Here is a 24,228-nt window from a genome sequence, read left to right as displayed (position 1 = left end):
CAAGCCGGAAGACTCAGCAAGCAGGCTTATCTTTGCTTCTTCTGCCTGCTTTGTTTTAGTGCACTGGCAGCTGATTGTATGGTGCCCACCCCCATTGAGAGTGGGTCTTCTTCTCCCAGTCCACTGACTCAAATGTCAGTCTCCTCTGGCAGTACCCTCACAGAGACACCCAGAAACAATACCAGCCATCTAGGCATTCCTCAATCCAGTCAAGTTAACACTTAATACTAATCATCACATAGTGTGTATCAGAGTTTCATTCCTTTTTAAGTCTGAATATTTCATTGTATGTATGTACCACATTTTGTTAATTCATTTATCCATCAATGGACACTTCAGTTGTTTCCACCTCTTGGGTATTACCAATAATGCTACTATGAACATGGGTGTACAAGCATCTGTTTGAGTCCCTGCTTTCAGTTCTTTGTGTATATACCCAGAAGTAGAATTGCTGGATTATATGGTAGTCCTGTGTTTGATTTTTTGATTAAGCACCATATTCTTTTTCCACTGCAGTTGCACAATTTTCCATTCCCGTCAACAATTCACAAGAGCTCCAGTTTCTCCACATCTTCTTTGCTCTGTGTCCCCACCCAAATCTCATCTCGAATTGTAATCCCCAAGTGTTGGGGGAGGGGCCTGGTAGGAGATGATTGAATAGTGGGGGCAGATTTCCCCCTTGCTGTTCTCATAATAGTGAGTTCTCATGAGATCTGGTTGTTTGAAAGCATGTGGCACTTTCCCCTTTGCATGCTCTGTCTCTCCTGTTCCACCATGGTAAGATGTGCTTGCTTCCCCCTTTGCCTTTTGTCGTGATTGTAAGTTTCCTGGGGCCTTCCAGTCATGTTCCCTGTTAAGTCTGTGGAACTGTGAGTCAGTGAAATCCCTTTTCTTCATAAATTATCCAGTCTCCAGTAGTTCTTCATAACAATGTGAAAACAGACTAATACACTTGTCAACACTTGTTTTCTATTGTTTTGATAATAGCCATATTAATAGGTGTGAAGTGGTATCTCATTGTGGTTTTGGTTTGTATTTCTCTAATGATTAGTGATGTTGAGCATCTTTTCATGTACTTACTGGTCTCTATATTAAAAATCTTTGGAGAAATGTCTATTCAGGTCTTTTGCCCATTTTTAAATTGGGTTGTGTTTTCTGTTGTTGAGTTTTAGAGCTCTTTATATATAATTCAGTCTCCTATCACATAAATGATTTGCAGATATTTTCTCTTGTTCTTGGGTTTTTCATTCTGTTGTCCTTTGATGCACCAAAGTTTTTAATTTTGATGAACTCCAACTTACATTTTCTTTTGTTGCCTGTGCTTTTGGTGTCATATCAAATAAATCATCTCCAAATTTGATGTCATGAAGTCTTTCCCTTATGTTTTATTCTAAGTGTTTTGCAGTTTTAGTGCTTGCGTTTAGGTCTTTTATCCATTTTGAGTTAATTTTTTGTGTATAGTATTAGCTTAGTTTTATTCTTTTGAATGTGGATATCTGGTTTTCTCAGTACCATTTGTTGGAAAGACTGTTCTGTTCCTATGGAATGGTTTTGGCACTCTTGTCAAAACTAACTGGACCATATAAGTGAGAGTTTATTTCTGGGCTTTTTTCTATTCCATTGGTCTTTATGTCTGTCTTTAATGTCAGTACCACATGGTTTTGATTACCATAGCTTCATAGTAAGTTTTGAAACCAAGGAATGTGAGTCCTCTGGGGTTGTTGTTTGTCAGGATTATTTTGGCTATTCTGGATCCCTTGAGATTCAATTTGAATTTGAGAATGGATTTTTCTGTTTCTGCAGAAAACATGGTTAGGGTTTTGATAGAGATTGCGTTGAATCTGTAGATCACTATGGGCATTGTTGACATCTTAATAATAAGCCTTCTAGTCCATGAACATGGGATGTTTTTCCATTTATTTGTATGTTCTTTAATTTCTTTTAGCAATCTTTTGTCTTTTGTAGTTTTCACTGTACAGTATTTTACCTCCTTGGTTAATTTCTAGGTATTTTATTCTTTTTGATGCTATTGTAAATGGAATTGTTTCCTTAATTTCATTTTTGGATAATTCATTATTAGTATGTAGAAATGCAATGGACTTTTTTGTTGATTTTTGTATCCTGAAACTTTGCCGCATTTATTAGCTCTAACAGTTTTTGTGTATTTGCGGGGAATCTTTAAGGTTTTCTAAATGTAGCATATGTTGTCAGTATACAGAGATAATTTTACCTTTTCCTTTCCAACTTGGATGCCTTTTATTTATTTTTAATTGCTCTGGCTAAATTTCCAATACTATGTTAAATAGACATGGCAAAAGTATGTATCCTTGTCTTGTTTCTATCTTAAAGCAAAAGTTCTTTCAGTCTTTTTTTTTTTTTTGAGACAGGGTGTCATTCTGTCACCCAGGCTTGAGTGCACTGCCATGATCTCAGCTCACCGCATCCTCCACCTCCTGGGCTCAAGGTATCCTCCCACCTCAGCCTCCCAAGTAGCTGGGACTAACAGGCGTGCACTACCACACCTGGCTAATTTTTTTTTATTTTTAGTAGACATGAGGTCTACTGTGTTGCCCAGGCTGGTTCTGAATGTCTAGGCACAAGCGATCTGCCTATCTTGGCCTCCCAAAGTGCTAGGATTACAAGTGTGAGTCACCATGCTTGGCCAGTTTTCAGTCGTTTTTTTTGTTGTTGTTGTTGTTGTTTGTTTGTTTGTTTTTTGTTTTTCTTTTTTGAGATGGAGTCTCGCTCTGTCACCCAGGCTGGAGTGCAGTGGCGCGATCTTGGCTCACTGCAACCTCTGCCTCTCGGGTTCAAGCAATTCTTCTTCTTCAGCCTCCTGAGTAGTTGGGATTACAGGCACATGCCACCATGCCTGGCTAATTTTTGTATTTTTAGTAGAGACAGGGTTTCACCATGTTGGCCAGGCTAGCTTTCGGTCTTTTACCAGTGCATATGATGTTGGCTCTGGGTTTTTAATATATGGCCTTTATTATGCTGAGATAATTTACTTCTGTTACTAGGGTTTTTTTAAGTTTTTTTTAAATCATGAAAGAGTGTTGAATTTTGTTAAATGCTGTTTCTGTATGAATTGAGATGATCATTTGGGGTTTTTTGTTTCATTTTGTTCAGGTAATGTGATTACATTAATTGATTTTCATAAGTTGAATTATCCTTGCATTCCAGTAATAAATATCACTTGGTCATGGTGTATAATTCTATCAATATGTTCAATTCAATTTGCTATTATTTTCTTGAGGATTTTTGTATCAATATACATTCATACAGAATATTGGTCTGTAGTTTTCTTATAATATGTTTGCCTTGTTTTGGTATCAAGATAGTGCTGGCTTCACAGAAGGAGTTAGGAAGTATTTCCTCCTCTTCAATTTTTTGGAAGAGTTTGAGAAGGATTGGTGTTCTTTAAATGTTTGGTAGAATTTGCCACCAAAATCATCTGATCTAGGGCTTTACTTTGTTGGGAAGTTTTTGATTACTGATTCAGTCTCCCCACTAGTTATAGATTTATTCAGATTTTCTGTTTATTACTGATTCAGTCTTGGTAGATTTTGTGTTTTTAGAAGTTTATCCATTTAATCTAGGTAAGTCACATTTTTGTTGTAGCGTTGAGGCATTTTTTTTTTTTTTTACAAAAAATTGGTACTCACATACATAAAGTAATATGAACTTAAAATTCATACATTTACTTCATTTTTTAGCTTGACATTCTAGTAAATCTTTTGCTCCATTGATTTTTGGTTATGATAGAAGAAGATCTACCTGGATGATTTAAGAGCGTCATTTGTCAATGAGCACCTCTTATTTTCTCTTTATTGGCAGTAGTGCTTACAGCTACTATTAATGCTGCTTTCCATTTTGTCGTTTCGGGTTCAAACATACCTCTGTAATAGCCACCACTGAAGGCAGATTTTGGTAGACTTTGAAAAATTTGTTTTGTTGTTGTTGTTTGTTTTGGGGTTTTTTTGTTTTGTTTTGTTAGAGACGGAGTCTTGCTCTGTTGCCCAGGCTGGAGTGCGATAGCGCAATCTCGGCTCACCGCAACCTCTGCCTCCTGGGTTCAAGTGTTTCTCCTGCCTCAGACTCCCAAGTAGCTGGGACTACAGGCGTATGCCACCACACCCGGCTAATTTTTTGTATTTTTAGTACAGACGAGTTTTACTGTGTTAGCCAGGGTGGTCTCGATCTCCTGACCTCATGATATGCCCGCCTTGGCCTCCCAAAGTGCTGGAATTACAGGCATGAGCCACCACGCCTGGCCGAAAAATTTGTTTTACTTGAGGTTCCACATGCCTTATATAAGGGTTGCAAAACATAACAGCCTGCAAATCCTGCAGCAGCAATGGTCAGTCCGACTGCTACCACTGTACTGGCCATGGCTGGGCTCCCCTACTGCACCAGGAGCATGGCTCATCCCAGCCCAGAGGTTGCGGCCAACAATGACATACCTTTACCAGAGGGTGACACAGGCACCGATGGCAAGCACAATACACTGGATTATAATTTTTTTAAACAAGAGGATTATTTGAAAAACAGTCTAGGTGCGGTGGCTCACGCCTGTAATCCCAGCACTTTGGGAGGCCAAGGCAGGCAGATCACTTGAGTCCAGGAATTCTAGACCAGCCTGGGCATGGTGGCATGTGCCTGTAGTCCCAGCTACTCAAGAGGATCACCTGAGCCCAGGGTGATCGAGGCTGCAGTGAGCTGTGCTCACACCACTGCACTCCAGCCTGGGTGACAGAGTGAGACCCTGTCTCAAAAAAGAAAGAAAAACACATTTATGTTGTTGTTGTATATCGAGTCTTAAATCAATGCTTCCTCTGGCAGAACAAATCAGAAGTTGGTTATACAGTATCAACTGGCCAAGTGTCTTTATTATTTACAGCATCTACATTAGTTTTTAAAACCATCACATTTTCAATATATAAATGGGCAAAAAGATGTTTAGATGGGTTAGTAAACAATGGAGAAATATTTTAATTTACTAGATACTAAGAGGTAGAAATTAAAATTTTTAAAATTTTATGCCTATATAACAAAAAATAGAAAATGTTGATAGTATGATAGATAGTGAAATTGACACTGGCATATTTACACATTTAAAAAGCCACACGTGCGTCACTGGGGAACCCAGGCTGTCCTAGGAAGCCGAGTGGGAGTGGCACAGAGCTGCTGGAGATCCTGAGAACCTGAGTTTTGGCAAGCAGCCAGAATATTTAAAAAATGACCACACCAAACAAGACACCTCCTGGTACTGACCCTGAGCAGTTGGAAAAGACTGGAACAGTACGGGAAATTGGGTCACAAGCTGTTTGGTCACTCTCATCTTGCAAACCAGGATTTGGAGTGGATCAGTTACGAGCTGACAATCTAGAAACTTACTGGCAATCAGATGGCTCCCAGCCTCATTTAGTGAACGTCCAATTCAGAAGAAAAACAACAGTTAAGACATTACATATTTATGCAGACTACAAATCTGATGAAAGCTATACTCTAAGCAAGATTTCAGCCAAAGTAGGAAATAATTTTCACAACCTTCAAGAAATTCGGCAACTTGAATTGGTGGAACCAAGTGGCTGGATTCACATTCCCTTAACTGATAATCATAGGAAGCCAACTTGGACGTTAATGATACAGATTGCTGTTCTAGCCAATCATCAAAATGGAAAAGACACCCACCCATATGAGACAAATTAAAATATACACACTGGTAGAAGAGAGCGCCATTGGCAAATTTCCTAGATGTACAACTATAGATTTCATGATGTATTGTTCAATAAGGTGACTTTAAAATGATATGGAAGTCATTAAACGTATCTTTGTTTTATCCTGTCTTTAAATAGTATATCAGTTACCTTTATTGAAAAAAAATCAGTTATTTGCAACTTTGTATATATTTAAAAATATTTTATTGTAATTTTGATAAATTTGGGTCATATTATCTTTAACATGTAATAAAGCTCACATATTTTACATTACTTAAAAAAAAAAAAAGCCATATGTGTGGCTGGGCGTGGTGGCTCACACCTGTAAATCCTAGCACTCTGGGAGGCCGAGGCAGGCAGATCGCTTGAGCCCAGGAGTTCAAGAGCAGTGTGGGCAACATGGCAAGACCTCATCTCTGCCAAACAAAAGGGGACGTATGTTCCAATTTTTTGAGCTAATGATTCCTTTTTTGAGTAAATAATTCTTAAAACAAGTGCAGTAAACAAAAAGATGTGTATTTTAGTGTTACTAAACTAAATAGCAAATACATTTAAAGTAATTTGTGTCCAAAATTGGATAATGGGCCAGGTGTGGTGGCTCATTCCTGTAATCCCAGCCCTTTGGGAGGCCAAGGTGAGAGGATCACTTGAGCTCAGGAGTTCGAGACCAGCCCAGGTAACGCAGTGAGACCTCATCTCTACTAAAAATTAAAAAATGGCGGGATGTGGTGGTACATGCCTGTAGTCCTAGCTACTTGGGAGGCTGAGGTGGAAGGATTCCTTGAGCTTAGGAGTTCGAGACCAGCCTGGGCAACATAACATCTCTGCTAAAAATTTAAAAATAGCTGGATATGGTAGGGCATGTCTGTAGTCCCAGCTACTTGGGAGGCTGAGTTGGGAGGATCACTTGAACCCAGGAGGTCGAGGCTGCAGTGAGCCATGATTGTGCCAGTACACTTCAGCCTGGGTGATAAACGAGACCATGTCTCAAAAAAAAAAAAAAAAAGGTTAATGGTAAGTTAAATACAATACATATATTTGCTTCAGCCATTAAAAATTATTACAAGGCAGTGTAGAAAATGCTTATGATGACATATGAATAGAACAGAATGCAAGCTTATGCTTTGTTTACAATTAAATTATTCTTGGGCATAAAAACAGATATGTCTGAAGGAAACATATTTTTAAAAAGTAATTTTAGAGCCAGGCACGGTGGCTCATGCCTGTAATCCCAGCACTATGGGAGGCCGAGGCGGGCGGATCACCAGAGGTCGGGAGTTCAAGACCAGCCTGACCGACCTATGGAGAAACCCTGACTCTACTAAAAATACAAAATTAGCCGGGCATGGTGGCACATGCCTGTAGTCCCGGCTACTCAGGGGGCTGAGGCAGGAGAATCGCTTGAACCTGGGAGGCGGTGGTTGCGGTGAGCCGAGATCGCACCATTGCACTCCAGCCTGGGCAACAAGAGCAAAACCATCTCAAAAAAAAAAAAAAAAAAAAGTAATTTTAGGCTGGACGCAGTGGCTCATGCCTGTAATCCCAGCACTTTGGGAGGCCGAGGCAGGTGAATCACCTGAGGTCAGGAGTTCAAGACTAGCTTGGGCAACGTGGCAAAACTCCATCTTTATTAAAAATACTAAAATTAGCTGGGTATTGCGGCACGTACCTGTAGTCTCAGTTACTTGGGAGGTCGCAGTGAGCCGAGATTGCGTCACTGCACTCTAGTCTGGGTAACAGAGAGAGACTCTGACTCAAAAAAAATTTTTTTTTAATTCATTGAGTTTGAGCTGTTTTGCTTTTTTCTCTTTCTTTCTTTCTTTCCTTCCTTCCTTCCTTCCTTCCTGCCTTCCTTCCTTCCTTCCTTCCTTCTTTCTTTCCTTTCTGTCTGTCTTTCTTTCTTTCTCTCTCTCTCTTTCTTTCTTGCTTGCTTTTCTTTCTTTTCTTTCTTTTCTTTCTTTCAGATGGAGTCTCGCTCTGTCTTCCAGGCTGGAGTGCAATGGCGCGATCTCAGCTCACTGCAGTCTCCACCTCCTGGGTTCAAGTGATTCTCCTGCCTCAGCCTCCCAAGTAGCTGAGATAACAGGCGTGTGCCACCACCACGCCTAGCTAATTTTTGTATTTTTAGTAGAGACAGGGTTTCACCATGTTGGTCAGGATGGTCTTGAACTCCTGACCTTGTGATCTGTCCACGTCAGCCTCCCAAAGTGCTGGGATTACAGGCATGAGCCACCATGCCCGGCTCTTTTCTTTTTTCTCTTTTTTGAGACAGTTTTGCTCTTGTCGCTCAGGCTGGAGTGCAGTGGCACAACCTCAGCTCACTGCAACCTCCGCTTCCCTTCCCAGGTTTAAGCAATTTTCCTTGCCTCAGCCTCTCAAGTAGCTGGGATTACAGGCATGTGCCACCACGCTCAGCAGATTTGTATATTTTTAGTAGAGATGGGGTTTCACCATGTTGGCTGGGCTGGTACAGCCTCAGTTGGATATAATATTGAAAGTCTGAATTAGAGATCTCTTTTAACCCTTTCTGTAATAGACACTTAAAATGACTGATAATTATTATTGTTTTCTATTAATAACAGTGAAGTTTAAACAGGTGTTTAGACAGAGGCAAGGGTCTGGATTTGTTTGAACTGCTTTAGATCTTATGATACTGATTTTTGCTATGTGCTAATAAGTGGAGGGATAAAGTACTCCTGCATTTGACAATTTTTATAAGTCGTTACTTTCACTGGTCTTTGTGAACAGCTGGACACTGGTCAGTTCTATGCACTCTCCTCTCCTGTTTTTATTATTCTCACATCACAGTTATTTTTGTCATAATTATAGGGCTTTTTGAAGACCTGGGACATCATTTTTTGCATTTTCTAATTTGGAAAGAAATAAGTGAGCATTTGATGATTTGAATTTTCAAGAATTGCAAAGGAATAAGTGTTATTCACACTGTAAGAGGGTATAAATAGGCACAAAGTGGTACTTTGAATATAAAGCATGTTCACAGATTTAGCAATAGGATTTGTTATGTGGAAAGCCTGTAGTGGGAAATTTTAAAAGGAAAGGAAAGGGAAATAAGAAAGGTACCAACATACATTTAGAACCTATTATATGCTACATTTTATACATATAATTTCATTTAATCTTCATAAAAGCCGTATGAAGGGAATACTGTATTAGCATTTCTATTTTACATGTGAGAAAAACTAAGACCTAGAGAGTTTAAATTATTCCCATAAGGTCATCTGACTAGAGAATAATCAAGTTGAAATAGGAACACAGAAGTGCCACATTTTAAAAAATTACATATAAACACACAAATGGAACCTTTTAACCAGTACTTAGCTGGAACATCGTATAGAATATATATTATAAATTACCTTACTTTGTCTCTTTATGCTTAGGCAGGTCATACGGATCCTGCCATATGATGTCAGCTGTAACCATTAGGCATACAAATCTTGAGGTCATTCTTATAAACAGATTAAAATGTGTTGTTGCAAAAGTTGAATGGCTCTAGATTATTTTCTGAATTTGGATATGAATCATATAGTCCTTCCCCAAAAAGTTTACATTAGTGTTTGTTTCTCCATTCATATATTTATGTATTTATTTATTTTTTGAGACGGGGTTTCGCTCTTGTCTCCCAGGCTGGAATGCGGTGGCGCGATCTCTGCTCACTGCAACCTCCACCTCTTGGGTTCATGTGATTCTCCTGCCTCAGCCTCCTGAGTAGCTGGGATTATAGGCGCCTGCCACCACTCCTGGCTAATTTTTGTATTTTTAGTAGAGATAGGGTTTCACCATATTTCACCAGGCTGGTCTCAAACTCCTGACCTCAGGTGATCCACCTGCCTTGGCCTCCCAAAGTGCTGGGATTACACACGAGTCACTTCACCTAGTCCCAGTCATACATTTATTTATGCAATAACTTTACTTTTCAAGGAAGCAATAAGCAAATATTTACTGAGTACTATGTTTCAGACACAATATTGAAGATACCAGTATTAAAAAATAATTTAGCTCATTATTCCATGGAGTTTACATTCTAGTGTGGGGAAATGGAGAATAAGTTCAATCAGTGCAGTAGATTGTGTTGTGATAAAGATATATGGCATATGGTAAGATATTTCAGCAGTATAATTTAAGTTCAGGTGTGCAAATATGTAATTCTCTTAATTTTTAGAAGTGACTTTACTTTTTTACTCTAAGCCTGTAGCTTAGAGAACTGGGGAAGGTACTTAGATGGTATATGGAATATAGTGGGGTATTTTTAGTTGTCAGAATGACTGAGGTTGCTACTGGCATTTAGCAACCTGTGCATACCAAGACTGCTAAACATCTTGCTATGCCCAGGACAGTACTGTCCTATGAAGAACTGGCCCACCTAAAATGCCAAGAGTGCCCCTGTTGAGAAGCACTGACTAACCTGGCTCATGGTAGACAATTTCATCTTGATCTTTTTAGGCAAATTGACTATTATCCAGTAATTTCAAATTCAGGATTATTTAAACTATTCCAAACCTGGCTCAAATCTCTTAGATTCTGCCCATCTCCTCTGTGATACTAATTCTTATGACCTATGAATCTCACTACGTCATAGTCTGGCGTTGAAGAGTCATCTACTTTTCTAGCTAACTCCTGTGCTTTCCTCTAATCCCATTGGAAACGTAAAGGATCTCTCTATACTGTTCTTCGGCCTGTGGGATATTGAGAAAGATGGGTATTCTTGGGTTCTTCTGTGTTTACTCCATTTGCTGCTCCCTTGCTTGCTTTTTTTTTTTTTAAGATACTTTGTTTTTTATTCAAAAATCATTGTTTGAGATTATTGTCCCAAAGCCTAACTCACTACTTCTGAATGTTCCCAACTATATTAGTTTGCTAGAGTTAGCAAAATACCACAAATTGGGCAGCTTAAGCAGAAATTTATTATCTCACAGTTATTAGAAGTCTGAAATTAAGGTGATAGCAGGGTTGGTTCCTCCTGGGGGCTATACGGAAAAGATCTCTTCCATGTCTCTCTCCTTGGTTTGTAGATGGACATCTTCATGTTCATATGGTGGTGTTCTTGTATATATACCTGTGTCCATATTTGCCTCTTTTATAAGGGTATCAGTCATGTTGGATTAGGAGACTACCCTAATCACCTCATTTTGATTACCTCTGTAGAGACCCTATCTTCAAATAAGGTCACATTCTAAGGTGTTAGGAGTTAAGACTTCAACTTAAGTATTTGTTGGGGATACAGTTCAACCCATAAAAGCAACTAATTTTTTTAAATTTTTTTCTAATTTAAAAAGTACAGAAAAAACTGATCAAAATAAAATAAAAATATCCCAATACAACATTTAAAAAATTACATAAAGTAAAAGGAGAGAAAAAGATAGCCAGCTGTGGTGGCTCATGCCTGTAATCCCAGCACTTTGGGAGGCCCAGGCGGGCAGATCACTTGAGGTCAGAAGTTCGAGACCAGCCTGGCCAACATGGCGAAACCCTGTCTCTACTAAAAAAAAAAAAATCGCTGGGCATGGTGGTGCACACCTGTAATCCCAGCTGTTCAGGAGGCTGAAGCACCAGAATCGCTTGAACCTGGGAGGAAGAGGTTGCAGTGAGCTGAAATGGTGCCACTGCACTCCAGCCTGGGCGACACAGCAAGACTGTGTCTAAAAAAGAAAAAGGCCCTACTTCCATTCCAATCTCATCCTCCAACTTGACTATATTTTTTCTTTTCCATGTCAATCGGTACATACAGAACTATCTCATTCTTTTTATGGGAACGGGATTCCATTTTATGGGTATACTGCAGTTTAATTAGCTGTTACACTACTGATGAACACTTGGGTTGTTTACAACTTTTATTATAAACAATATGGAGATAATTCTTGTGTAGATCTCTTTGCACATGTGGATGTTTTCAGTAGTGTAAAATTTTAAAACTGTGTGCTGAGTCATACTGAATAAACACTTCCAATTTTAAAAGATATTGTCAAATTAACCCACCAGCTTATATTACTACCAGCAGAATCTGAGAGCTATACCCTCACCACCGTTAGATATTATCAGTGTTTAAAAAAAAAATCTTTGCTAGTCTCATAGTAAAAACATACCATAAAACTCATTGTTTTATTTTGTCATGAGTGGTATTTACTATATCTGTTGGCCATTTTATTTATTTTTTCTGTGTATTTACCAATGTGAGTTCTTTGCCTTATTTCCTTGGAGGTATTTGTTGGTTATTGAAGCTCATGTTTTTATCATAAATTAATTTTTTTGTAATAATTGTAGCTCATTAAGGTTTCCCAAATCCATTCTTATTCTCTTCCTTTTTTTTCTCCCTACACTGTGCCCATACAGATCTGATCATGTCTTTCTCTTTGATTAAAATGCTTAAGTGGGGGCTGGGCACGGTAGTTCACATCTGTAATCCCAGCACTTTGGGAGGCTGAGCCGGGCAGATCACCTGAGGTCAGGAGTTCAAGACCAGCCTGACCAACCTGGTGAAACCCCATCTCTACTAAAAATACAAAAATTAGCTGGGCATGGTGGCACACACCTGTAATCCCAGCTACTTGGGAGGCTGAGGCAGGAGAATGGCTTGAACCCTAGAGGCGGAGGTTGCAATGAGCTGAGATCACACCATTGCACTCCAGCCTGGGCGACAGAGCAAGACTCTATCTCAAAGAAAAAAAAATGCTTAAGGGCTTTCCCATTGCTCTATTAAAAAGGTCAAAACAGATCCTACAGAGCCTTTGCTTGGTCTGGCCTCAGCTTATTCCATGCATCCCTTAACTCTTGGGGCCTCAAGCCATATTAACTTTTTTTAGTTATTTGGTGGGTCCATGCTTCTTCCCCTAATAGGAACTGTGTACATACTATTTCCTCTACTATTACTGTCTCTTCTTGGCACCTCTTTGTTCACAGAAAACTCTTACCCATCCTTCAGATTTGATGTCTTGTCATTTCCTAAATCTTCCCTGACCTTGCCAATCTAGGCTAGAGCCTAGATTACATGATCTTATTTCACCATTTACCACTTTTGAAACACGTGATTTTATATTCACTTGTATGGTTTTTCTTTTTCTTTCTTTCTTTCTTTTTTTTTTTTTTTTGAGACAGGGTTTTGCTTTGTTACCCAGACAGGAGTGCAGTGGCTATTCACAGGTGCAGTCATAGTGTAGTGTGTCTTCAAACTCCTGGCTTCAAGCCATCTTCCTGCCTCAGCCTCCCATGTAGCTGGGACAATAGGTGTACTCCTCTATGCCCAGCCTTGTGTTATTATTTGATTTTAGGTTATAACCTGAAACCCTTGCACTAAATTGCATTGCATGAAGGCAAGGACCATGTCCGTTTTGTTTTCTGCCACATCCCCATTGGGTAGCTTGGTGCCCAGTACATAGTAAGAGTTCATATATTTGTGGAATAAATGAGTGAATGATGGATTCTTGGTTTTGTCTCTTTATTAGAAAGGTTATTGAAGGATTTTAAGAAATTTAACATTATTAGATTTATGTTTTAGAAAGTTCAGTCTTTGTTTGGAAGATTAATTGGAAAGGCAGATGTGAAGATTAGGAGAACAGTTAGGTTATCATCATGATCGTTTAGTCCTCAGATAATAACAGCCTGAACAGAGGCAGCAATGTTAGAGATAGGAGAAGATGTGATTTTGGAAGAACAATTTCAGAGGAAAACTAACAGGACTTAATGACTGACTGGATGTGGTCATGGCGAGGGAGAAGGAAAAGTCAAGACTCAAAATTTAAATGAAATATGTAATTTAGTATGAAGTAGTATTACAGAGTAGTTAACTATAGAGCCATTGCAGTCATACAGATTAATCATGTAATTTACTAGCTGTATGACCCTGGTAATTTTACTTAATGTCTTAGTCCATTCGGGCTGCTATAACAAAATACCATAGACTAGATGGCTTATAAATAACAGAGATTTGTTACAGTCTGGAGCCTGGTAAGTCCAAGATCAAGGCAACGGTAGATTTGGTATCTGGCGAGGGCCTGCTTACTTATAGACAGCTGTGTTCTCACTCTGACTTCACAGGGCAGAAGGGTGAGGAGTCTCTCTCAGGCTTCTTTTATAGGGCACTAATCCCATATGCCCCACTACCTAATACCATCTCTTTTGGGGTTAAGATTTCAACATAGGAGTTTTGGAACATTCATCTGTTTACCTAACTGCTAATTGTAAATGAGTGTCTTCATGGAATTTTTGAGGTTAAATGTAACACATGTAAAGTGCCTAGTAGTCATATAGTTTGCTGTGAACTTGAGGAAGTCATTTAACCATCTAAACTCAGTTTCTTCTGATAGAAAATAAGGATAATATGTATACCCTTTGTTCTCCCTATATCACAGGGATATCTCCCTATATCACATTTAAGAATGTCAAGCCCTATAAAAATTGTAAACTGATAACAGTCATAGTAACTAGATATTAATTATACATAGAAGGATGGGAGATATCGAGCTTAACTTAGACTTTAATATGACCCCTCATCTCTTGGTTCAACTTTGTAAAGTATAGGATGCTTCTTGTCTGTAAAAACTGAAGAAGTAGAATTTATCCTACTGGGAACAGGCTTTTGCCACTGTAAGGCTCTATGTGGTAAATGACTGATGAGTTCTCAAGAAAATAAATCTGGCCGGGTGTGGTGGCTCACGCCTGTAATCCCAGCACTTTGGGAGGCCGAGGTGGGTGGATCACTTGAGTTCAGGAGTTTGAGACTAGCCTGGCCAACATGGTGAAACCCCGTCTCTTCTAATAATACAAAAAAAAAATTAGCCAGGCGTGGTGGCTTACACCTGAAGTCCCAGCTACTCAGGAGGCTCAGGCAGAAGAATCACCTGAACCCAGGAGGTGGAGGTTGCAGCAGTGAACCAAGATCGCACCACTGCACTCCAGCCTGGGCCACAGAGTCAAATTGTGTCTCAAAAAAAAAAAAAAAAGAAAAATCTTAACAGGAACAAAGGAGATTGTTGTTGCCTGGTGTAGAAGGGAGAAGGAAGTGAGATTACCAGGAACCAAGCCCAGAAGGTGGAAATTGGCATGGCAGATTTTGATTGCCTGCTGTGATTTCCTGTAGCTAAAGCAGTGCGTATGTTTATGATTGAGTTGTATATATTGACCCTTGGCCTTCATAGCAAAAACAGTGAAAACAGCTGGTATAATTATTATTCCACATATAAGGATAGTAACAAACGAAGTTAAAACACAGAAATTCCAATCTTTGTTTATTTCATCCTGCTATAATTCCTTTCCAAACGGAAATAGCAGATGTAACTATCTTTCAACACCCATGTTAGGTGATTGTGTGCATAGAAATCTTGCCTAGGGGTAATTCAGGTGGTTTTTTCCCCACTGCTGTATATTTGCCACGTGATCTTAGTTAAGATTTTTATTTTCAGCCAGTGTTTCCCATTTCTTTATTGTTGAAAGACTTGTAATCTCACTCTTGCTTTTGAATTACCCAACTTCCTGAACTACATTTTCTTTGAAACTTTAGTATTGTAGTTTAATAAGGTTCACTGACAATCAGTATTTGTCAATATTGGTTCACTCTCTTTGCATGGCAATCCCAAGTAAGTTTTGTGTGTTCTTTTCCCCCCACAGGTTTTCTGTGCTTCCTGCTGTAGCCTGAAATGTAAACTGTTATACATGGACAGAAAGGAAGCTAGAGTGTGTGTAATCTGCCATTCAGTGCTAATGAATGGTAAGTATTAAAACAGGTTGATTTCATAGTTATTGAGACAAAACAAGGGAATTACGATGAGAAGACTTTTTTCCCCCTGCCTTTCTTTACAAGTTGCTCACCTTCTCAAATGTCATAACTTTAACTGAAAATATTTAGCTAAATTTCCATGTTTTGAAAGTATCTTAGCATTTCAGAATTCCTGTGCCTAATTTAATGAATAAATGCTAAAGCCAGGTAAGTTTTGCAGGAATAATGGAAGTTCTTTGGAAATCTGGTGCGAGGTAGTTATTTGTGTTCCTATAAAATAACCAGAGTGAGGTGGGAATGGGGAGCTTTTGATCACCAGATGATGAGATGTTAAAACTGGGCTGAGATTTTCCTTTTAAGAGAAGCCATCTCTTTCTAAGGAACAACTTAATAACTTAGCATGTGTTCTTATCAACACCTTGTTTCATTCATCTTGTTGAAGATAACTATTTTTAGCATCTAGGACCAAGTAGAAAATTGCATTTTTAAAGCCCATTTATCTCTTTAATGCTACTTAGATTTGCTATGAGAATAATGGTTTAGAATCTAGTTGTTATGTGGTAAAAAGAATATGGCCGGGGAAAGTAAATAAAACTTACCCAGTGTTCATCTTTTGCTGGACTGGAAATGATTTTAAGGGCATATTAGTTAAAAATCCTGAGTATTCTTGTAAAAAGATACACTAAAATTGTTCAGGTTATAGTATTTTCTCTTTGAATGCATCTTTGTACAGTTACTGGAACAATTACTGATAGACATAAAATGTTGAACTTGAACACCAGTGCTACCTGTGCCAGGATAGTGTGCCTCCTGGAGGCTGGAACTTATCTGCTCTGAGACCCCTCCTGCTCTGTCTGTCTGCATTGCTGATAGTGATGTTTTCTTGTTGCTGGCTTATTAACCTGTTGCATGACAGTTAATCTGATCTGTTCTAATTTCCTATGATCCACCCAGTTTCCTCCCATTTCTGAATTCTTACAATTTTGACCAAATATGAATCATTCTCTCCACTCTTAAGGGTTACTTTTTAAATAGTGGTTATTTCACTTGGTTGCTCAATTGATGATTTTTATTCTGCTGCTTTCATTTTCGGGCACATATTCACAGATAAGAGCATGCTGCTTAATTATAGTACCTAATACCTCTTTTATTTGATGAGATCTTCCAACTTGATAGCTAATTTTTTTAACTTGGCATAGCTAAAGATGAAGGAAATGGCAGAGGATTCACATGGAATACTTACTTTTTATTAAGCCAAGGAGGCCCTTAACAGGGGATCCTAAGGTAATCCACTTTTCCTGGTTTTTCCAGTGTCTTTCCTCTCGCATGGCTTAGCCTGGTCTTTTTCTTAATATTTAATTTGATGCTTTTCGGTGTTCCCTATCCCTTTTTCCCTTTCTCCTTTTCTCTTCCTCCCCTCTTTCTGCCAGTGCTTTCAAAGGAACATAGCTTTTGTTACTAGCCTTGTCTTGCAGTTTGGAGGCAATAAATATTCAAAATCCTATGGATCATTCTTTGATGTTGAAAGAGATTTTTGAAAGGATGCTTAAAAAGAGGGTGGCTTCTATTTCTGGGCATGTGGTATTACCTGAACCTAGAAGATAAAATTTGGTATCTTTCATTTCTGTAGCACCTTTCATCCTATTTGCTTTAAAGGCGATAGGTGATGTGTCAGTATTTAGTGAAATTATAGGGTACACAGAATCTTAATGTATTTGTGATCATTTATATTGGTTGATCACACTTACATGATATTGGCACATTTTCATGTTCAAATAGGTCCCGTGCTTTTGAGACACACCAAAGATGTGAAATGGTTGTTACTGATGGATAGTTTTATACAGGGTGATGATTACATAAAAGCAGAATTCAGAAAAAGATTGAGATGTGTCCTCCTGAGCTGTAGGCTTTAGAAATTTTTAATGAGATTTTATTTTAACTAACAAGAGCCTTAAAAGTTTAGAAATGAAACTTAAAATTTTACAGTAGAGTTATGCTATTTTAGCCCCTGATTTTGCTTTTTGATAGAACTTTATAAAATGCATTAAATATTAAATGAAAAAATGTATAAATGCTATCCAAGTTTCAAATTCTTAAAGTTTGATGTTGTTTCACTCCCTCTTAAGGAAATGTTTGGTCTCCTATAAAGAAGCCAGGCTCCAACCTTTAACTCAGATTGATCTGCTATCAGTCTATCAGAAGTATCCTATAATTCTTTTTTATTTTTAATTTTTTTGAGATGGAGTCTTGCTCTGTTGCCCAGGCTGGAGTGCAGTGGTGTGACTTGGCTCACTGCAAGCTCCGCCTCCCGGGTTCATGCCATTCTCCTGCCTCAGCCTCCCAAGTAGCTGGGACTACAGGTGCCTGCCACCACACCTGGCTAATTTTTTGTATTTTTAGTAGAGATGGGGTTTCACCACGTTAGCCAGGATGGTCTTGATTTCCTGACCTCGTGATCCACCCGCCTCGGCCTCCCAAAGTGCCGGGATTAGAAGCATGAGCCACCACTCGCGGTCTAATTCTTTAAAAAAAAAAAAAAAAAAAAAAAATCATGTTACTCTTATTTGCTCCAACCAAATAGTTTACTTGGCTAAATGGTCTCCTTTATTACATAAAATCACCTGTCTCTTTAATACCTTCACTAGCTGGAAGAGAGACATACTATGAGTATTAATTAGGAGAAGCTGCATTATTTATCCAATATTGTGGAGGTCTTGATGTCCATATTTTGCAATCCATTCACATTCATTGTGTCTGTATTTGCTTTAGCTCAAGCCTGGGAGAACATGATGAGTGCCTCAAGCCAGAGCCCTAACCCTAACAATCCTGCTGAATACTGTTCTACTATCCCTCCCTTGCAGCAAGCTCAGGCCTCAGGAGCTCTGAGCTCTCCACCTCCCACTGTGATGGTACCTGTGGGAGTTTTAAAGCACCCTGGAGCAGAAGGTAGGGGATCATGTGCTATTCTCTCTCTTTTTCCTCACGAAGTTCCTCTGAAAAGGTGCTGATATGACTTTACAGCACAAGTCTTAAAAAACACTGCAGATAAGTCTCTTTGGGTGGTTATTAAAATGGAACAACAAGGTGAGAAATGTGTCAAGACTATTTCTGGGCAAGTAGAGAATAATATTTGTGTTGCTTGGTATTTTAGAGGCACCTCAGAATATATGTCAGTCTCCTCTCCAACTTAAGAATGGAGTAATTACACTGCTTGTCCTTAAAAAGAGGTGCAGAATTTGAAGTCAATCTGTAAATTCCTAGCCTACCTCATGCCTGTCTTAATGTTCTTTTTAGGAGTTTAGTAAGTGATAAAAATGAGAGTTCTTCTTTCCGACCAGCCCATTCAAGTATTGCTTTTTGGACTATACATTGCCATTTTCTCTTTTCATTTTTAATCTGTCCATATAAAAATATGAACATTTTTGTGTTAGGGACATAGACTTTAAATCTAGAACTTTAATTCTGATTATATCATATGATAGGTAGAAAATTACAGGCTCAACTTACATTGGTTTATTATATCTTTATGATGATAATATTGTCAGATGAAAGGCACTGTGTAAGTGCAGGGGATTATGAATAGTAAAAATAACATTTATTTCCTTAAAATGATCTTATCAAGTTTCCCTTGGTAATTAAAATCAGTCTTCCTTCATTAATTTTATCTTTTCATCTATTAATATTCCCTTCCCCTTGCTAAATAACCCACCTTTCCTTTTGAAGATCATAGACTTCTATTGACATTATCATACTCTTCCCCATTTTTTCTCTTTTCAGATCATCCCTTAGTCATACTCCTTGTATTTTTATGAATTTAGGCTTTCTTAAAATCTTTATTCTCTTCATTTGTTGTTTTTGTTGTTCTTCCCTTGTCTCTGTGTGTTTTGGCTGTTTGAATTGATTTCTAAAACTGGACTTAAAGGGATCATTTCATCAGACTCAGTTTTCCAGCTTTTTCCCTGTCTTTTTACTAAAACACAAATTACTTTTGCACTGCCAGATCAGTCTTTTTCTTCTTCAGTTACACTTCAGGCAAAGATCTGGTCAGTTTGCTTCCCAATTCTTACATATCTGTGCCAGCTCTTCTGTTATAAATGAATTATTCTTTAACATTCTTCAGGGCATCTTTTGCCCTTTGAAAGTACCATATCACTTTACCAGATGTTTAATTTCTTTGGAAACCTCATAACTTTAGAAAATGTGAATGTCTATTGCTTTTTTCACCATGCTATTAATTTATTTCCGAGGCCCTTGAACACTTTCCTTAGTTTCTCTGTCAGTGATACGGGACAGAGTATGTGACATAATCATAGATGTATTTAAGAACTCTTAATATTTCAAAGCAAAGTATTTTACTCTTTGCATATAAGTTAAAGAAGTAAAGAATATATTTAAATTTGTATTTTTAATTCATTTATAACCACTTTTATATACAGTTACATTTCTGATGTTTCTGATTGTAAGTTGCCAAGTAATGATTTCTTTGTACATCTGGAATTGGTGACCTTCTCTTCTTTGATGTTAGAAAACCTTCCAATGCCACATTGATGCCTGTTTTATTTTTCTGGCCCCTCAAGTGGCTCAGCCCAGAGAGCAGAGGCGAGTTTGGTTTGCTGATGGGATCTTGCCCAATGGAGAAGTTGCTGATGCAGCCAAATTAACAATGAATGGAACTTCCTCTGCAGGAACCCTGGCTGTGTCACACGACCCAGTCAAACCAGTAACTACCAGTCCTCTACCAGCAGAGGTAAGAAAACAAAACAGCAACTAAAATTGCATAGCTACTTTACTCAGCATTGTGCTGCCTCTGTCTTGCCTTTTTCTATGTTGAATTACTTTTGTGTGGAACTCTGTAGGTTTTGGATACAACTTAGTGTATACGTGCACATATATGGATAAAGTAAATGTGGCAAAAATCAGCTGTTGTTGTTTGCTGTATATTTAGAAGTTTTTTCAGGAGAAAGGTTCTTAATGAAGATTGTTCTCAGATGAGCTCAGGTGCTCCACTTTAGCTAGCAGTCGGGCTGTGGGGAATTCTGTCCCCTTGCTACATTGGTTTTTAAAGCATGTTCCCCAGGTTCCATGGCAGCCTCTCAGGAGTGCTATGGTGAGGAAGAGCAGGTAACATGAAAGGGCCTGAGGAGCTGAGTTTAAAACCCTGGCTTATCAACATCCCCTACCAGAGTGGTACACTTGTTACACTTGTTGAACCTACACTGACACATCGTAGCCAACCCAAGTCCACATTTTACATTAGGATTGGATACTTTTTTTTCTTTTTTTGAGATAGAGTCTCTGTTGCCCGGGCTGCAGTACAGTGGCGTTATCTTGGCTCACTGCAACGTCTACCTCCCAGGTTCAAGCAATTCTCCTGCCTCAGCCTCCAAAGTAGGTGGGATTACAGGCGCCTGCCATCATGCCAGGCTAATTTTTGTATTTTTAGTAGAGACAGGGTTTCACCATGTTGCCCAGGCTGCGTCTCGAACTCCTGACCTCAAGTGATCCACCCCCTCAGCCTCCCAAAGTGCTAGGATTACAGGTGTGAGCCACCATACCCTATCAGGATTGGATAAAAATTTTACTCCTGATGTTTTCATAGAATTGTTAGTTACTAATTATTTATATTAATGATAAGTAATATTTTTTCAGACATTTACATCCTATATAATTTGTGAGTTTGATTGTAATTGAAATTGCATGTTGTTAAGATTAGATTTTTTGACATGCAGAGCTGACTTACCTGTTTGGTGAGTTATTGAACCATGTAATATCTGTCTTCAAGTATTTCTAGTTTTTGAATTTTTCTGTGGCTGCAGAGGGTGACAGCCAGAACTGTGTCTTATCCTTCTTTGTATCTCCACAGTGACTTTGTCAAGCAAGTTTTTTCTTTATTCCCCCCCAACTGTTTTTTTGTTTGTTTGTTTTGGTTTTTTTTTGAGACAAGGTCTCACTCTGTCACCCAGGCTCCAGTATAGTGCCGCAGACATGGCTCTCTGCAGCCTTAACGTCCCCGGCTCAAGCAATCCTTCTGCCACAGCCTCCCAAATAGCTGGGACTGTAGGCAAGCCTGGCTACAACTGTTTATTTGGAAAAAAATTCAACCTACAGAAAAGTTACAAGAATAGTACAGTGAATACCCATATACTCTTCACCTATCTTCATCAACTTAACCATTTTGCCACATTTGCTCTACCACTTCACAGTACACACGCTTTTTTTTAATGACCCATTTAAGGATTGGTTGCACTTCACCACTTAATAGTTCAGCTTGTGTACCCTAAGAAAAGTCATTTTCTTATACAACCACAATGCAATTATCACATGAGATGTAAACTTAACATATAATTCTGGTTTCCCCAATTGTCACAATAATGTTCTTTATAGCTTTAATTTTTTTGTTTTGTTTTGTTTTGAGATGGAGTCTTGCTCTGTCGCCCAGGCTGGAGTGTAGTGGTGCGATCCTGGCTCACTGCAAGCTCCGCCTCCCGGGTTCACGCCATTCTCCTGCCTCAGCCTCCCAAGTAGCTGGGACTACAGGCGCCCGCCACCATGCCTAGCTAATTTTTATGTATTTTTAGTAGAGATGGGGTTTCAAGATGTTAGCCAGGATGGTCTCGATCTCCTGACCTCCTGATCTGCCCTCCTTGGCCTCCCAAAGTGCTGGGATTACAGGCGTGAGCCACCGCGCCTGGCCTATAGCTTTCATTTTTACATATATGTGTGTGCACAGATATATTAATTTTTAAAATAAAATTTATTTTTAAAAATCAAGATCTCATTAAGAACCACAGTTGCATTTAGTTGTCATATTTCTTTGGTTTGCTTTAATCTTGAATAGTTCTCTCTTTTTTTTAAAGTTTTTATATCATTAATATTTAAGTATTTGCACCATGTTTTACATGATACTCTCAATTTGTATTTGTCTGTTTTTTTTTTTTTCTCATGACTAGTTTCAGATTAAACATTTTTTGGCAGTAATGACAATCCTACATAAGTGAGGGTGATTTCTTAAAGGATCACATCAAGAAGTATTAGTTTGGGTTGGGTGCAGTGGCTCACATCTGTAATCCCAGCACTTTGGAAGGCCAAGGCAGGAGGATTGCCTGAACCCCGAGTTTGAGACCAGCTTGGGCAACATAGTCAGACTCTGTCTCTATATAAAATTAAAAAATTAGCTGGGCATGATGGCACATGCCTGCAGTCCCAGCTACTCAGGAGGCTGAGGCAGGAGGGTGATGGTTTTCTCTTTCTGTTAAATTTCTTTCCTATCTCTTAGTTTGTATGATGGGTTCTTAAACTATAAATATTTTTGAAAGAATGAGGAAAGTCTAGTGAGTGAATGTTATAGGGAAACAATTTTCTGCTCATTATAAGACAGGCTAAGCCACATTATTTTGTGCTCTCACATTGTGCAACACTCTAATATTTATGTCGTAAAATGAGAGAAAGCAAACTCTTTAATGCCAGACTAGAAAATATTAATATTTTTCTTATTTTTATGGTCTAGTAGAGTGCCTGGCACTTAACAAGTGCCCAATAAATGAAGTAAATGTCTTTTTATTATTATTATTATTATTATTATTATTATACTTTAAGTTCTGGGATACATGTGCAGAACCTGCAGGTTTGTTACATAGGTATACATGTGCAATGGTGGTTTGCTGCACCCATCAACCCATCATCTAGATTTTAAGCCCCACAGTAAATGCCTTTTCACAGAAGGCATTTAAGTAGAGACCAACTGACCGCTTTTTATGATATTAAAAGGAGGATTTTTGCACCATTCAATAGTAGGTTAGAATAGATTATTTTCTGTACCAGGCCTTCAAGTCAGTTAATGGTAGTTTGCCAGTAAAATTTTATAAAGTTCCTATATGATGCCATACCGGAAAATTTTAGAAATCCCACTAAAAATGTATAGTCCTAAAAACTTTGTCCTAAGTAGAGACAGAAGTATGGCAAAACATGGGCATTTTTATTTTATTTTATTTTATTCTTTGTTTGAGTCAGAGTTTTGCTCTTGTTGTCCAGGCTGGAGTGCAGTGGCATGATCTCAGCTCACTGCAACCTCTGCCTCCTGGGCTTGAGTGATTCTCCTGCCTCAGCCTCCTGAGTAGCTGGGATTACAGGCGCCCACCACCGCACCTGGCAAATTTTGTATTTTTAGTAAGAGACGGTTTCACCATGTTGGCAAGGCTGGTCTTGAACTCTTGGCCTCAGGCGATCTCCCCTCCTTGGCCTCTCAAAGTGCTGGGATTACAGGCATGAGCCACCATGTCCAGCCATATTTTGAAGAAATAGTTTTAATGTTTGTTCAGGTATACAATATATATAGCAAAATGCATGACTAAGGAGCATGAATCTTTAGGAAACACCTTGAATTTATACATGGTTTTATATATATGTGCGTGTGTGTATACACACACAAACACATACACATAAAATATGTAACCACCATTCAGGTGAAGATACAGAACATCTCCAGCACTCCATAAGGGTTCCTTATGCACTTTTTCTGTCAGTACCTTCTCCTTTCATCAAGGTAACCATTGTTCTCACTTCTGTCCCTACAGATTAGTTTTGCTTATTCTTGAATTCATATAAATCCAAACAATAGTATATAATGTTTTGTGTTTAGCTTTTTAAGCTCAACTTAATATTATGAGATTTATCCATATGCATCAAAAATTAATTTATTTCTGAGTAGTATTCCATTGTATGGATATGCCATCATTTATGTTATGTTCTCCTGTTAGTGGCCATTCAAATTGTTTCCAGTTT

General features: G+C 38.6%; 2 protein-coding genes across 3 annotated transcripts in view; both read left to right on the top strand.

The window, feature by feature from the left end:
* Nucleotides 1-24,228, top strand: part of ZFYVE9 (zinc finger FYVE-type containing 9) — a 210,680-nt gene that overhangs the window by 108,687 nt on the left and 77,765 nt on the right. Inside the window, exons 5-7 of one of the 2 annotated variants that reach the window (XM_034965188.3) lie at nucleotides 15,339-15,438; nucleotides 18,217-18,393; nucleotides 20,025-20,194. In XM_034965188.3, the coding sequence (XP_034821079.1) occupies nucleotides 15,339-15,438; nucleotides 18,217-18,393; nucleotides 20,025-20,194 (447 nt within the window). The remainder of the gene's footprint in view (nucleotides 1-15,338; nucleotides 15,439-18,216; nucleotides 18,394-20,024; nucleotides 20,195-24,228) is intronic. The other variant, XM_034965193.3, reaches the window with a different exon arrangement.
* LOC100967699 (anaphase-promoting complex subunit 10-like) lies at nucleotides 5,205-5,836 on the top strand. The gene has a single exon (XM_014345280.4). It carries the CDS (start codon nucleotides 5,239-5,241, stop codon nucleotides 5,710-5,712), a length of 474 nt encoding a protein of 157 aa, XP_014200766.1. The 5' UTR covers nucleotides 5,205-5,238; the 3' UTR covers nucleotides 5,713-5,836.

The sequence above is a fragment of the Pan paniscus genome, chromosome 1 (genome assembly GCF_029289425.2).
Source record: "Pan paniscus chromosome 1, NHGRI_mPanPan1-v2.0_pri, whole genome shotgun sequence".
NCBI lineage: Eukaryota > Metazoa > Chordata > Mammalia > Primates > Hominidae > Pan > Pan paniscus.
The sequence above is the reverse complement of the archived record's forward strand: the minus strand, read 5'-3'. Positions and strand labels throughout refer to the sequence as shown.

Excerpts from the sequence above, each read along its gene's own strand:
- LOC100967699 (XM_014345280.4), top strand. The coding sequence starts at position 5,239 with ATGACCACACCAAACAAGACACCTCCTGGTACTGACCCTGAGCAGTTG.